The sequence below is a fragment of the Ailuropoda melanoleuca genome, chromosome 13 (genome assembly GCF_002007445.2).
Source record: "Ailuropoda melanoleuca isolate Jingjing chromosome 13, ASM200744v2, whole genome shotgun sequence".
NCBI classification, from domain to species: domain Eukaryota; kingdom Metazoa; phylum Chordata; class Mammalia; order Carnivora; family Ursidae; genus Ailuropoda; species Ailuropoda melanoleuca.
In genome coordinates this window covers 44017663-44030788 of record NC_048230.1, presented here as the reverse complement: position 1 = coordinate 44030788, position 13126 = coordinate 44017663, and the positions used below count along the sequence as shown (strand labels likewise).

General features: G+C 68.1%; 1 protein-coding gene across 1 annotated transcript in view; it reads left to right on the top strand.

The window, feature by feature from the left end:
* The window catches only part of AATK (apoptosis associated tyrosine kinase), a 31441-nt gene that overhangs the window by 15714 nt on the left and 2601 nt on the right, over positions 1 to 13126 (top strand). Inside the window, exons 3-12 of the mRNA XM_034641548.1 lie at positions 2364 to 2511; positions 4740 to 4819; positions 5289 to 5407; positions 5587 to 5674; positions 6518 to 6651; positions 8035 to 8119; positions 8197 to 8318; positions 9623 to 9772; positions 10244 to 12866; positions 12991 to 13125. Coding sequence (XP_034497439.1) covers positions 2364 to 2511; positions 4740 to 4819; positions 5289 to 5407; positions 5587 to 5674; positions 6518 to 6651; positions 8035 to 8119; positions 8197 to 8318; positions 9623 to 9772; positions 10244 to 12866; positions 12991 to 13125 — 3684 coding nt within the window. The remainder of the gene's footprint in view (positions 1 to 2363; positions 2512 to 4739; positions 4820 to 5288; positions 5408 to 5586; positions 5675 to 6517; positions 6652 to 8034; positions 8120 to 8196; positions 8319 to 9622; positions 9773 to 10243; positions 12867 to 12990; position 13126) is intronic.

Genomic DNA, 13126 nt, shown 5'->3' with positions numbered 1-13126 from the left:
CGCTGTCCCCACACCGAGACGGCCTTGCCAGCTGGGATCACTCTCCTTTGGGCGTCGTTTACCCCCCAGGGAGGGGGCTGGGTGCTGGTGCTAGAAACCAGGGTGGCCACGCACAACAGTAGGGGTCATCGCTGTTTATAGAGCATGGGCGAAATGCACGGCCCTGTCGTCACTAAGGCCGCCCCTTGGGTTCTGCTCCCAAGGGGCTTGGGCTGGATTCTAGGGCTGAGGTCCTCTCCTGAGTTGGTGGCTCAGGGGCATCCCAGGGCAGCTGCCCCCCAACGTCCAGATGCAGCTCTGAGTAGGGAGAACCAGGGGAGAAGCTGGCCGCTGAGAACCCGGACCAGAGGCTCCCGCCCACGTGGGCTGAGTTCTTGGCAACTTAGCGAACAGCACGCGGGCCTGTGGTCATTCCTCGTGCCCCCCTCCCTGCCCTCAGCTGGGGGGCAGATGGCCGGGCCTGGAGAGTGTAGGAGGGGTGGGGCTGTCCTGTGGTCCCCATCGATGTCCACACTGAGTGGCCCACGCCCCAGCCGTGCCCCGGTTTGGAGGACCAGCCCCCCTGCTCTGGTACGTGTCACAGGGGGGTCTGCAGGGGCTGCTCCCCGCCCAGTGAGGACGAGGAACGTGCCTTTTACAGGGGCCGCCCTCCCAGATTCCTCAGTGCCTCCGCGGGGGCGCTGTGGCCCTGGGGGCTGCGGGGTCCGTGCTCGTGCCTACCTTCCCTGCACCCCGCCCCGGGGAGGCCGTCTTCCTGACCCGCAGGCACACCGTAGCACGGCCCTGCAGGATCCGGGGCCAGAGCCGCGAAGTCATGGGGGCAGGCGTGGGGGACCGAGGCCAGCCCCTCCTCAGGGTGCTGCGAGAACAAGGCCCCAAACAAAGGCTGGCCTCGGCCCCTCCTACACGTGCCCTCCTCACCTCCTGGAGAACATGGTGCCCAGAACATTCCAGCCCCAGAGCGCCTGGGTGGGCGGGCCTGCCTGCATCAAGGGCTCCAGCCTGGTCTCTGGGGGCCCAGGGCTGGGCACCTCCGTGGAGCTTGCTGGGCGAAGGGGCCAGGCGGCCATGCTCACGTTGTCCTACTTGATCGCCCGCTCTGCTGGCGCGATCCGGCAGGCTGCCAGGCGGCACCGTCAGGTACAGGCCGGGGCCAGGGCTGATGGGAGTGGATGGAGCTGCAGCTGCTGCGGGTACCCCAGGGCTCCAAGGGTGGGCTCACCGGCCACGGGGAGGGGAGCCATCACAGCCACCCGTCCCTTCCCCCTGTCCCCTTCCCCCTCTGGGTAGGGACCAGGACTGGGCCACAGGGATGCCGACAGAGGGCTTCCAGGAGGAAGGAGGGTCCCCGGGGCACGCAGGGCCAAGGGACGAACCTAGGTCCCCTGGCTCCTGGTCCAGCCACCTGTCCACATTGGGGTGGGGGGGGGCTCTGGGCCTCAGTTTCCCCACCTGGGCAGTGGGCTTGGGGGCTCCAGGGATGGGAGCTGCTCTTGGTTTAGTAGGAGAGGATTTCTGAGACTTTGGCTCTTTTCTGGAGTACGCTCTGGACCTGGGAGGAGGGGTCTTCCCCATAGACAGGTGTAGGGCCACATTCCAAAATGCGGACCAGGTAGGGCCCAGCCCCAGGCTGCAGGGCCAGGCTCTTAAGGAGCCCTGGGAGCAGACGCAGGCCTGCCTGAGTCAAGGGAGGTGGCTGTGGATGGTGGCGGGTTGCCTGGCCTAGGGGTGGAGATCTGGGGCGGGGGGCTCCCTGTTCTGGGCACTCAGGAATGCTCCTTGTCTGGAAGGGGCAGGCTGGGGGTTGTGATGGAGCCCCTGTCCCCGCTTCCCAGCCCTGACTCTGAGGTTGGGATCACAGGCTGCTGGGGGAGGGGTGGCAAAGAGGAGTTGGGGGCAAACAGGATGGGCCTCTTGGTTTCCTGCCTCCGGCCTCACCCCTGCCAATGTGGGGCCAGCGTTGCCCGCTGGTGGGGGTGGACTGGGCTGGGCAAGGTGCTGCTGCCCTGGGGCTCGTGGCCCCACACTTGAGCCCCCCCCCCCCGCCCCGTGCCTTTGAGAGGGCGATCACCCTCTCCTACAACCAAAAAGACAAACACCAGCTCTCTGGCCCTCCGGGCAGCTGGAGTCTCTGGGGGGAGAGCTGGTGTGTTCTCTGCCCTGAGCAGCGAGAAGAGGGGTGGAAGGGCGGCTAGCAGGTGCCCCAACTCCGGGGCAGGCCCCCAGCCTGCTCCACCCCCAGTTCCAGAAGAGGTGAGAGCTCGGTCCTTTCTGAGGCTGGCCTGCACCCCTTGACCCTGCCCTGTCCCCCATCCCTGGAGCCCTGGAGGCACTGCCAGCTGGGCGTCCACCTACCGCTACAGGAGTTTGAGAATGCCGAGGGGGAAGAGTACGCCGCCGGCTTCTCGGCACAGGGCTCCCCTGCGACGGGGGCTCAGAATGGGCCAGACGTGTATGTCCTGCCACTCACCGAGGTCTCCCTGCCCATGGCCAAGCAGCCGGGTCGCTCAGGTGAGTGAACTCCCCAGAGAGGCCTGGGGGGTGTGCACAAGGGGTGACTCAGGGTCCGGCCCAGCCTCTGGACTCAGCAGCCGGTGCTCCTGGGGAGGGGGCGGCAAAGGGCTGGTGGGTGCCCCCTTCTGATGGGAGCTGGGATACTGTGGACGGGCTTTGGTCAGCCTTCTGCCTGCCACCTCCCCCACCTGGGGCTGCTGTGCAAAGGGACAGCTCCGGGCAGCAGGGACAAGGGACTTGTTGCCCTGGTCCTGGGATGGGCTACCCATGTGCTGAGAGGAGGGGACCCTCTGCTGTCCCTGGACACTTGGCCCCAGACAACCCCCGCAGCACCGGCAGGCCACGCAGGGACATGGGCTCCATTGTGCCCAGTGGGCGGGACCCACCTACTCAGGGAGGAGGGGCTCTTTGGGCCCCCCTCTGTGGGCAGAGCCCTGAATGGGCCTTTGACTCAGGCCTTGGGGTTGGGGCAGGAGAAGGCAGGGGTCTCTTCCCATGGCTTCCTTGCCCTGTCTCCCATCCGTTCCCCATCCTGCCCCCTTCCGCCCCCGCCCCAGATCAGGGTGACCACCTGCAGGACATATGTGGGTCCAAGCTTGAGAGGTTAGAGGTCAGTGTCTGAGCTGGTCTTTGAACCCGTCTGCCTGAGGCTCGTGCTGTGGAAGCCTCTAGCTGTCTGGGGCCTGTGGGGGTGGTTCCTGGCGTCGGTCTGCTCCCATGGCAGCCTAATCTCAGGTCCCCTCCCTGGAAGCTGTGCGGCAAGGCCCGTGCCCACCCCCAGCTCCTCCGGGGGCACCGAGGGAAGGGGGTCAGGCCCTCCAGGCCTGTGGTAATGGGCAGGCCCATCCCGCCTGCTCTGCTCCAGGCCTTGCCAGGCCCATGTCCTCGCCGCTGCCCACTCTGAAGCCCACACTTCATCAGGGCACTGGTCTGGGTCCTCAGAGCAGCCCCGGGGCCACCAGGTTGTCACCCCCCCACCCCCGCCAGTGTCTCCTGGGGGAGAGACATCAGCGGTTATGCAGGAACCAGGGCCTGGGGCTCGAAGGTATGTGCACATCTCTTGACTGACCTGAAAGAGCTGCCCGTAAGCCCCTGAAGGGAGCACGCTGCGGTAGGAGGCCCCCGGACCTTCCTGGAGGCCCGTGGGGGTCTCTGAGCCTGTGCTGACCCTGGACACTGGTCACTAGTGGGGAGCCAGGGGTCATCCCAGGGGACGCCGCCGCCCCCCCCCCGGCCTGTGGCCCGCAGGCAGTGTCTGGGACCCCGGCTTCTCCCACCCCTCGGGGGACTGTCCCTGAGGGTGGGGCCCTGGGGCCAGGAGACAGCAGCAACTGCGTGCTTTCTCCATTTCTGTCGCTCGAATTGCAGATCTGTAGGGTACCCGGTTTCTGGGGAGGGGAGAGATCTCAGGTGATGCAGGGGGCAGCCCATGTGGAGGTCAAGGGTTAAAAACCTGAACGCCAAGTGCCCTGGAGACTGTGGGGGATGGTACAGCCCGTGGGCGGGGCCCAGGGGACGAAGCCCCTCAGTGCTGCTGAGCAACAAGGTCAGCATTCCCCAGGAGCAGACCCCCACCCGCTGGGCGCTCCTGGCATTCTAGGCCCAGCCCTGTCCCCCTGCGGCCTCAGGGCGGTTGGCGTGGGAGCAGAATTCGGGGAATCCCTGGGGCGCGGGGTGTGAGCGGGCTTGGCAGCCCTGGCCCTTCCTCCAGGGCCCTCACTGACCCTTCCTCCCTGCTGACCTCACCCAGCCAGGCTGCAGGAGAATGGGCCCAGTGTGTTCCGTACAGGGCTGTGCCAAGCAGCCGCCGACAAAGGAGCCTTTGGTGAGCCTGGGGCTGGAATGCCAGCCTGCGGCAGGAGTGAGGGGACGGGCCGCTCCAGTGCCCTCCTCCACACGGGTCTGGCCCCGGCCATACTGCCTGCCCGGCATTGCCGGTGCACTGGTCTTGGCTCCAGGCCCCGCCGTCTTCAGCCTGGCGTGTCCCTGTCGTTTGGGGACCAGCCTTCTCAGACTCGCCCAGAAAGATGCCCAGATGCATCCCGGCTCCCGGGGCAGCAGGCACCCTGCTCCTGATGGCAGCCCCCAGCCGAGGCCCCACTCTGGGGGGGCTTAGGGCAGCTCCCCAGACAGGCTGAGTGGGCAGCCCCTGGAGGGGCTGGGGAAGGGCAGATGGGGACAGCGACAGCCCGAGCAGGGGTCCCTGAGCCCCCACCCTGTTACAGTGCAGCTGCTCCAGTCCGCGGACCTGGGCCGGCACAACCTCTTGTACCTGGAGGAGGTGGGCCGCGGCTGGTTCGGGAAGGTGAGTTGCTGACCCTGGGTGGGAGGAGTGGGGGGCGCTGACACCGTGGGCCCCTCTCTTGCCTGGCAGGCAGAGGGGCAGGGTGGAGGCCCGCTTGTCCTAGAGCCACCCCAGCCCTGGGGTCCCCTTTCCTGCCGGTCCCTTCCCTGGGGCGTCCCGATGCTGGGAGGCGCCTCTGAAAGGGCTGGGTTGGGGGACCGTGTCTTGGCCCGGGCTTCTTGCTGATCCCCAGCCTGGGGAGCCCCTCTTCCTCGCGGCAGACCCCCAGAGAGAGCTGAGAACAGCTGGGGCCTCGGGATGACCACACAGGAGAGAATGTTACGGCCGGGAGGGTTCACCCAGGAGGGGTCCAGAGCCCCTCTCGCAGACGAGTAAATCAAGGCTTCCAGGTTCGGGGGGTGGGGGCGCAAGGAAGAGCAGTGACCGGCGACTGCGCCTGGGGAGACCGTGGTGACGCCCGCCCCCACAGGTGTTCCTGGGGGAGGTGAACTCGGGCCTCAGCAGCACGCAGGTGGTGGTGAAGGAGCTGAAGGCCAGCGCCAGCGTGCAGGAGCAGATGCACTTCCTGGAGGAGGCTCGGCCCTACAGGTGGGTGGGCCCTGGGCCAGGCGGGCGGAGGGCTGCTGGGCATGGGGCCCTGGGGACAAAGGCAAGCCCTGTGCTGTCCCTGCTCCCCCCTCCGCCTGCAGAGCCAGCCCCCCTGCCCGCCCGCCCTCCCCCTCCTGCCCTGAGTTCGAGTCAGGGGGGCAGCCTGTTGGCTCCCGCAGGGCCCTTCAGCACGGCAACCTGCTCCAGTGCCTGGCGCAGTGCGCGGAGGTGACGCCCTACCTGCTGGTGATGGAGTTCTGCCCTATGGTGAGTGGCCGCGCTGCGCCCCGCCCCTGTAGCCCCTGTGCCCCGAGCTCCTGTCCAGGGTGTTCAGAAGGAGGGCTCAGCTACCCCCCTGGAGGCAGAGCTGCTGCGGTGGGGACCCCTCGTGGCCATCCTGTGGGGAGGCGGCTGCGTCTGGGGCCCCCCCGCATGCTGGCCGCGGGTCCTGCGCAGAGTTAGGACGCTCTTTTGGGAGCCGCTTACGTCCGCTTCCTTGGCCTCCCGTGAGGCCTGTTTTACTCACGGGGTGGACATGGCCTGCAAGATGCCCCCGGAGCCCCTTCCCCGCCCTCTTGCGGCTCCAGACCTGCTCGGAGCTGCCCATGGCAGACACGGGGCGCTGCGGCATGCAGGCCCCCACTGTCTGGGTTCTGGACTCCTGGCCAGAGCAGCAGGGCCCTTTCTGGAGCCGGGCGGTGTCCGCAGGTCAGGGATTCGCCGGCTGACCCTCTGGTCACCGGTTCCATGCTCCCACCTGGCTCGGCGTCGCCGCTCACGTGGCCCGTCTGCTGGTTGCCAGCAGTGAGGTGGCAGGCACAGGGGCCTGGGGGTTCTGTACCCAGCACGTGGTCCTGGAGGCCTGCAGGCTTGCCGGGTCTCCCGGGAGTTCAGAGAACGAACGCGCCCTGTGCCTGTGGGGTTGTCCTACTGAGGGCCGGCCACTGGGGGGCAGACTCGGCCCCGGCTCTGCCGGCTGCAGTGGGGGAGGGGATGGGGGGCTCCCCAGCTGTTAGCAGCCCCTATGTGGGGGGAGGGAGGGGCTGGGCGGCAGGCTTGCCAGGGTCCCTGCCCCCCACCGACAGGTGATGATGTTGCCGCTCTTGGCAGGGGGATCTCAAGGGCTATCTGCGAAGCTGCCGGCTGGCGGAGTCCATGGCGCCTGACCCCTTAACCCTGCAGCGCATGGCCTGCGAACTGGCCTGTGGGGTCCTGCACCTGCATCGCCACAACTACGTGCACAGGTGAGGGCGGGGCGCGGCTGCTGGCTCTCTGGGGTCCCCGCGAGCTCTCTGCGGCTTCTGCCCCTGCACAAAGGGGCACCAGCTTCCCGCCTTAGGGGCCGTGTGAGGGTTAGCTGGGTTCGTCATTATTCAGCCTTTAGGGACCGTGATGCAAATGCGTCTGGTTAAATAAAAGACAGCGGGGAGGGAGTGTGGGGGTGGGGGGAGTACCTGCTTCTGCCTCCCATCAGGCTGGCCGGGGCAAGCACACAGCAGGGCCCTAGGCCCAGCTTCTGTCCCTGGGGTGGCCAGAGCCACCCGGGGGCCCCACACTGGCCCCTGCTCGCCTCTGTGTCCCATAGGCTCCCCAGGGGGAGGGTTGGCTCTGTCCTGCCTCCCACCTTGGCCCTGGAGTCAGAAAGATGGACCAGGGTGCCCCGCATAGGGGGACGAGCCAGAAGTGGCGATGAACCAGCGGCCCTGCCAACCCCGGACGCCGCACGGGCCGCCCTCCCCAGCCATGTCCTGGTGCTCCCGGACGCCGCACGGGCCGCCCTCCCCAGCCATGTCCTGGTGCTCCCGGACGCCGCACGGGCCGTCCTCCCCAACAATATCCTGGTGCTGAGTGGTGACACATGCAACTCCAGCATCAGTGATTTTGTTGAAGAGGGCAGCTGCCAGCCTCCCGACCTGCCCGCCGGGCGCACTCAGCCCCGAGTGCAGGCCCGTCCGTGGCCCCTGGTGGATGTGCACAGACCCCACGTTTGCCGTAGTGCCCTGGACCCCCGGACACCACTGTGGCCGCTGAGCAGGCAGGGGAGAAGCCCGCAGCCCAGGGCCAGCCACTGGGCTGGAGGCAGTGGTGGGCTAACTCCCCGCCCCTCCCCTGCCCTAGGGCCAGGAGGGAGGCCCAGCCCTGTGTGAGCCGGGCAGGGGCAGGGTCAGGACCCTCTGGGAGATTTGGGATCTCAGTGTCCCCATTGCTGAGGGTGAGGGGTCATGGGCAGGAAGAAAGACTGCAGTGTTCCTGGCTGGCTCACCCCCGAGGGGCGGCTCCGTGGGCTGGTGGGAAAGAAGTTGGGCCACAGCTGGGGTCAGGAGGGGGGTCCAGCAATGGCCAAGCCGTGCCTTCCCAGAGGGCCCCGTGGCATGCTCCAGCCTTTTCTGGGCCTCGGTTTCCTCGTCTGCACTGTAACATTTGAGGCCCTGTCCACGTGGGCTCTCCAGCGTGCCCGGTGCAGGGCAAGGGACCGGGGCTTGGGGCCACGGGGTGTGGGCTGCCGCTTAGACGCCCCTTTCCACCCGCTCACGACAATGCCCTCAGCGACAAGTCGTCTGGCCCCTCTGGGCCCTGGATGCCCCCAGCCTGGCCCCGCCACTGACCCCCGCCCTCCCGCCCTCCAGCGACCTGGCCCTGAGGAACTGCCTGCTCGCCGCCGACCTGACAGTGAAAATCGGCGACTACGGCCTGTCCCACGGCAAATACAGGGTAAGGCCACGCAGCCGTGCCGGGGGTCAGGGCCAGCGCCCGGCCCCCCGCGGTAGCCCTGTCCCCTGTGCCCGCAGGAAGACTACCTCGTGACTGCCGACCAGCTGTGGGTGCCGCTGCGCTGGATTGCGCCCGAGCTGGTGGACGAGGTGCACTGCAACCTGCTGGTGGTGGACCAGACCAAGGCCAGCAACGTGTGGTGAGCGGGGCCGGGGGGCGCTGCGAGCACACACCCACAGGACGCCTTGCCTCGGTTCTCGTCCGTTGTTTTTGTTGTGGGGGTCTTGTGGCCGCTAGGCCTGGTGTGCAGGTGCGTGTCCGGCGAGGACCCAGGGCCCTCCAGGCAGCCGGCAACCGAGTCCCGCCCGCCTTACCCGTCTGATGACATGCTTATCTGTCCAACCTCATTGCTCTGTGGGAGGTGGTCGCTTCCGGCGCCAGGGGAGGTCATGGGGCTGCTGGGGACGCCTGTAGCTGCCCGGTGCCAGTGGCCCATGGGCCTGTCCCTCCTGGGATCCCCTGACACCCAAAGTCGCCGGGGTCCGAGCCCACGTTCAGGTTGGAAAGCCCGCTGGGAGTGGAACAGGCTCTCCGGGTGAGACGCGGGGCCTCGGCGTGGCACCTGCTCTCTGCACAGGGGGCTGGAGGCGCCCCCCATCCTGAGCACCCAGCACCAAGCAGGGCACAGAGGGGGCACTGAGACCCAGTACCCAGCCTCCGGGGCTCCACCACGGTGGTCTCTGTCCCTGACCAGCCTCTCCTCCCCACTCTGCCGGCCCCCCAGCTCCCCAGGCCAGTCCGGCCTCCCTCTGCTCCCAGTGAGCCCTCAGATCCTGGATTCGTGGAGCTCCCCCCCGCCCCCCGACTTCCTGAGCACGCCAGAGGCCTTTACGCACAGTCCATCCACACCCCATCCCCTCACTTCCCCCACCGGCCCGCCCTGCTGCACGCTAATGGGGGTCCTCCAGACGGCTCTGCTCCAGGCCCTCTGAGTCCTGTGCTGCTGTATTTGCTCTGTTCCTCTCGCCCCCGGTCTCCTGGGACAGCCTGGGCTCTCAGGGACTGGGTGAAGTCCTGGAAGGAACCCAGCTGCCTTCTCCCGGCCCTGCGTGCTCCGGCCGCCCCTGCTCATTCCCTGGGTCCACCCTCCCTCAACCTCACGGCTTGGCACCTTGGTACCCCAGGACTGGGAGCCCCACCGCAGTAGCTCAGACCCCTGCTACTGTGTCCGGCCTTCACTGCGGCTGGGGAATGAACGCACGAACAAGTGAATGGACTTGGGTTTGTGGAAAGGCCTGTGTGGCTTTTATTTGCCTAGATGACCTGGGCACAGACTTGGGCCTGGCCGGGTGGCGTGTCCTGCCAGTTTACCGAGGAAGGTGCCGTCCTTTGGAAGGGGCGTCCCTAGGATGCCAGTGTGGTGACAGGAGCTGCCCTGTGGTGGCCGAGGCTCTGAGACCCTCTGCAGCCACGCCACCCCCCTGATGGCGGTCACCTCCGCAGGTCGCTGGGCGTGAGCATCTGGGAGCTCTTTGAGCTGGGCGCACAGCCCTACCCCCAGCACTCGGACCGGCAGGTGCTGGCCTACGCCGTCCGGGAGCAGCAGCTCAAACTCCCCAAGCCCCAGCTGCAGCTAGCTCTGTCCGACCGCTGGTGAGGACCTGTGATGCCGGGCTGGGGGAGTGTCCCCAGCGGGAAGGGCAAGACCGGGGGGGGGGGTTGCTCTGAGTCTGACAGCCTGAGCTTCCAGCTCACACCGGCTCCCCTCTGGCCAGCAGTGACCTTTGGGCCTTATCCTGTGTCCACAATGAAAGTGGTCTCTTTACCCAAAACGCAAACTCACCTGCAGCCAGAGTGGAGACGAGCTAAGGGAAAGGTGCCTCCGCCCACTACGGGCCCCCAAACCTCTGGGCTCACCTTGGAAGATTTGGGGTCTCCTGTAATTAAGTCGGAGGTTCTCTTCCCTGTCCTTACAGGATTCTGAGTAGAAGGAGGCCCCCACACCTTCCTGCAGAGGGCAGATCTGCTCATCCCTCTGGGGACTGGGGTCCCAACCCGGGGGCGTGGGGAGGCGTGGGCGGGGCCTGGCGGGCAGGAGCTGAGCCCTGGGCCTCCCCCCTGCAGGTACGAGGTGATGCAGTTCTGCTGGCTGCAGCCCGAGCAGCGGCCCACGGCCGAGGAGGTGCACCTGCTGCTGTCCTACCTCTGCGCCAAGGGCGCCACTGAGACAGAGGAAGAGTTCGAGCGGCGCTGGCGCTCGCTGCGGCCGGGTGGGGGTGGCGCGGGCCCCGGGCTGGCAGGCCTGGCTCTGGGGGGCGCGGGCGAGCTCCCGGCCGCCTCGTCCTTCCCGCTGCTGGAGCAGTTCGCGGGCGACGGCTTCCACGCGGATGGGGATGACGTGCTGACGGTGACTGAGACGAGCCGGGGCCTCAACTTTGAGTACAAGTGGGAAGCCGGCCGCGGTGCTGAGGCCTTCCCACCGCCAGGGGGTGCAGCGAGCCCCAGCCGCGCGGCGCGCCTGCCGGAGCTCTGTGCCGCCGACGGCGCGCCCCTGGGCGTGGTGCCCGTGCTCAGCGCGCACAGCCCCTCCGTGGGCAGCGAGTACTTCATCCGGCTGGAGGAGCCCACGCCCGCTGGCCATGATCCTGACTGCGCCGGCTGCACCCCCAGCCCCCACACCGTGGACCTGCTCCCTGACGGCGGTGATCAGGACAATGACTCGGAGGGCAGCGTGGCTGCCTCGCTGGCCATGGAGCCGCTGCTGGGCCCTGTGCCACCCCCAGAGGGGTCCTGGGGCCACTGTGATTACTACCTGCACGGGAGCCATGCCCGGGACCCGCCTGGCCCCCTGGGCTCGCCCTCGCCGGGGACCCTCATGCGGGTGGAGCCCAGGGAGGAGGACAGCGACTGGGGCACAGCTGCCTTCTGCCCACCCTTCTTGGAGGACCCACTGGGCACGTCCCCCTCAGGGAGCTCTGGGGACCGGCCGTCCCCAGGTGGGGAGGAGATGGGGGAGGCCGAGGCATGCACGGCTGCCCAGCACAGACACTGGAGTTCCAACATGTCTGCCAACAACAACAGTGGCGACCGAGCACCAGGTTCTTGGGACCCGGGATATGTGGGCGGCTGCATGGGCTGCTGTCCAAGCATAGAACGCACCCTGCAGGCCGGCCCTAAGTTGGGCCGGCCCCTGGCCCTGGAGGACACCAGACAGCCTCTCCTTGGGCCACAGGGGGCCTCCTCTGGCCAGGAGCTAGGCCGCTGCCTTGGCCTCCCTCATCTGTGTCCTGCCGGGGGCCTGGCACCTGCCACTTGCCCTGTGCCATCCTCTCGGACACAGGCGGCCGTAAGCTGGGGTGACAGCCCCCAGGCAGAGCCCAGGCTTGCTGAGGAGGCTGAGGGCTCTGCCAGACCTCAACGATCCCTTCCCTCCATCCCAGCTCCATCCCAAGAGGGAGCCCTGCTTCCTGCCGAGGAGGCCAGTGCCCCGGCCCCCCTGCCTGCCTTGCCCATGCCTGCTGGCAGCTGGGAGACCGCCCCTGAGGTAGCCCAGGGCCTGGACAGCTGCCCTGCTTCCCGAGAGCTGGAGGCGCCAGTCTGTGAGGACGAGGACATGGCAGAGGCCACTTCCGGCCTCCTCACAGATTTGTCCAGTGATGGCCCGCCAGGGGAGAAGCCGGACGTGACAGTGGCCTTCCGCTCCCTGCAGAAGCAGGGGGGGACCCCCAACTCCGTGGACTCCCTTCATATCCCATCTTCTGCCAGCGATGGTGGTGGCTGTGAGGTCTTCAGCCCATCAGTTACTGGCACTCCTGGCGGGCAGCCCCGAGCCCTGGACAGTGGCTATGACACGGAGAACTACGAGTCCCCTGAGTTTGTGCTCAAGGAAGCACACGAACCATGTGAGCCCGAGGCCTTTGGGGAGCTGGTCTCCGAGGGTGAGAGCCCCGGGCCTGAGACTCAGCTCTCCACCTCCCTTGGAGGCCTCGGCGAGAAGAACCCCTACCGTGACTCAGCCTACTTTTCGGACCTCGATGCAGAGCCTGATTCCACCTCGGGCCCCCAGGAGAAGGGAGGAGGTGCCCTGGCCTCCAGGCTAGAACTGGACCTGGAGAGCCCTGGGCTGCAGTCTGCACAGCCCTCCCCTGAGTCTGGGGTGCCTGGGGGGGCACAGGGCACTGGCCCCAGGGAGGTGCCGCCAGAGGACTCTCCCCCAGAGCCCAGCAGCACCCGCCCCGAGAGCCCCAGGCTGGAGCCTCCCTGGCCCCAAGGGCCTCCAGGGCCCAGCCCAGAGCGCTCGGAGGTTTTCCTGCTGACCCCCGTCCCACCGAGCTCAGAGAGCCGGGGCCCCGACCTCCAGGAGGCCACCCTCGGGGCACCGCCCTCGGGGCCCGCCCAGAAGGAACGGACAGGGGGCCCCGGTGCCCCCAGAGCGCCACTCTGCCTGGCCTTGCCCGCACTGCCCGCAGCCGCGGAGGGCCGGCCGGAGGAGGAGGAGGAGGACAGCGAGGACAGCGACGAGTCGGACGAGGAGCTGCGCTGCTACAGCCTCCAGGAGCCCAGCGAGGAGAGCGAGGAGGAGGCGCCTCCCGTGCCCGTGGTGGTGGCCGAGAGCCAGAGCGCACGCAACCTGCGCAGCTTGCTCAAGATGCCCAGCCTGCTGGCCGAGGCCTTCTGCGACGACCCGGAGCGCAAGAAGAAGGCCGTGTCCTTCTTCGACGACGTCACCGTCTACCTCTTCGACCAGGTGGGCGGCGCCCCGGGGGGGGAAGGGGAGTCCCCCAGGGGAGAGGGGGGTCCCCCAGGGGATGGGGAGCCGTGGGAGCGGCCGCCGCGGGCGACCCGAGCCACGTGCTGCTCTGACCCTCCAGGAAAGCCCCACCCGGGAGCTTGGGGAACCCTTCCCCGGCGCCAAGGAGTCACCCCCCGCGTTCCTGGCGGGCGGCCCCCGCACCCCTGGCGCCCCTGGCCGGCCGCGGCGGGCGGACCGCTCCCCGGAGCTCCGCG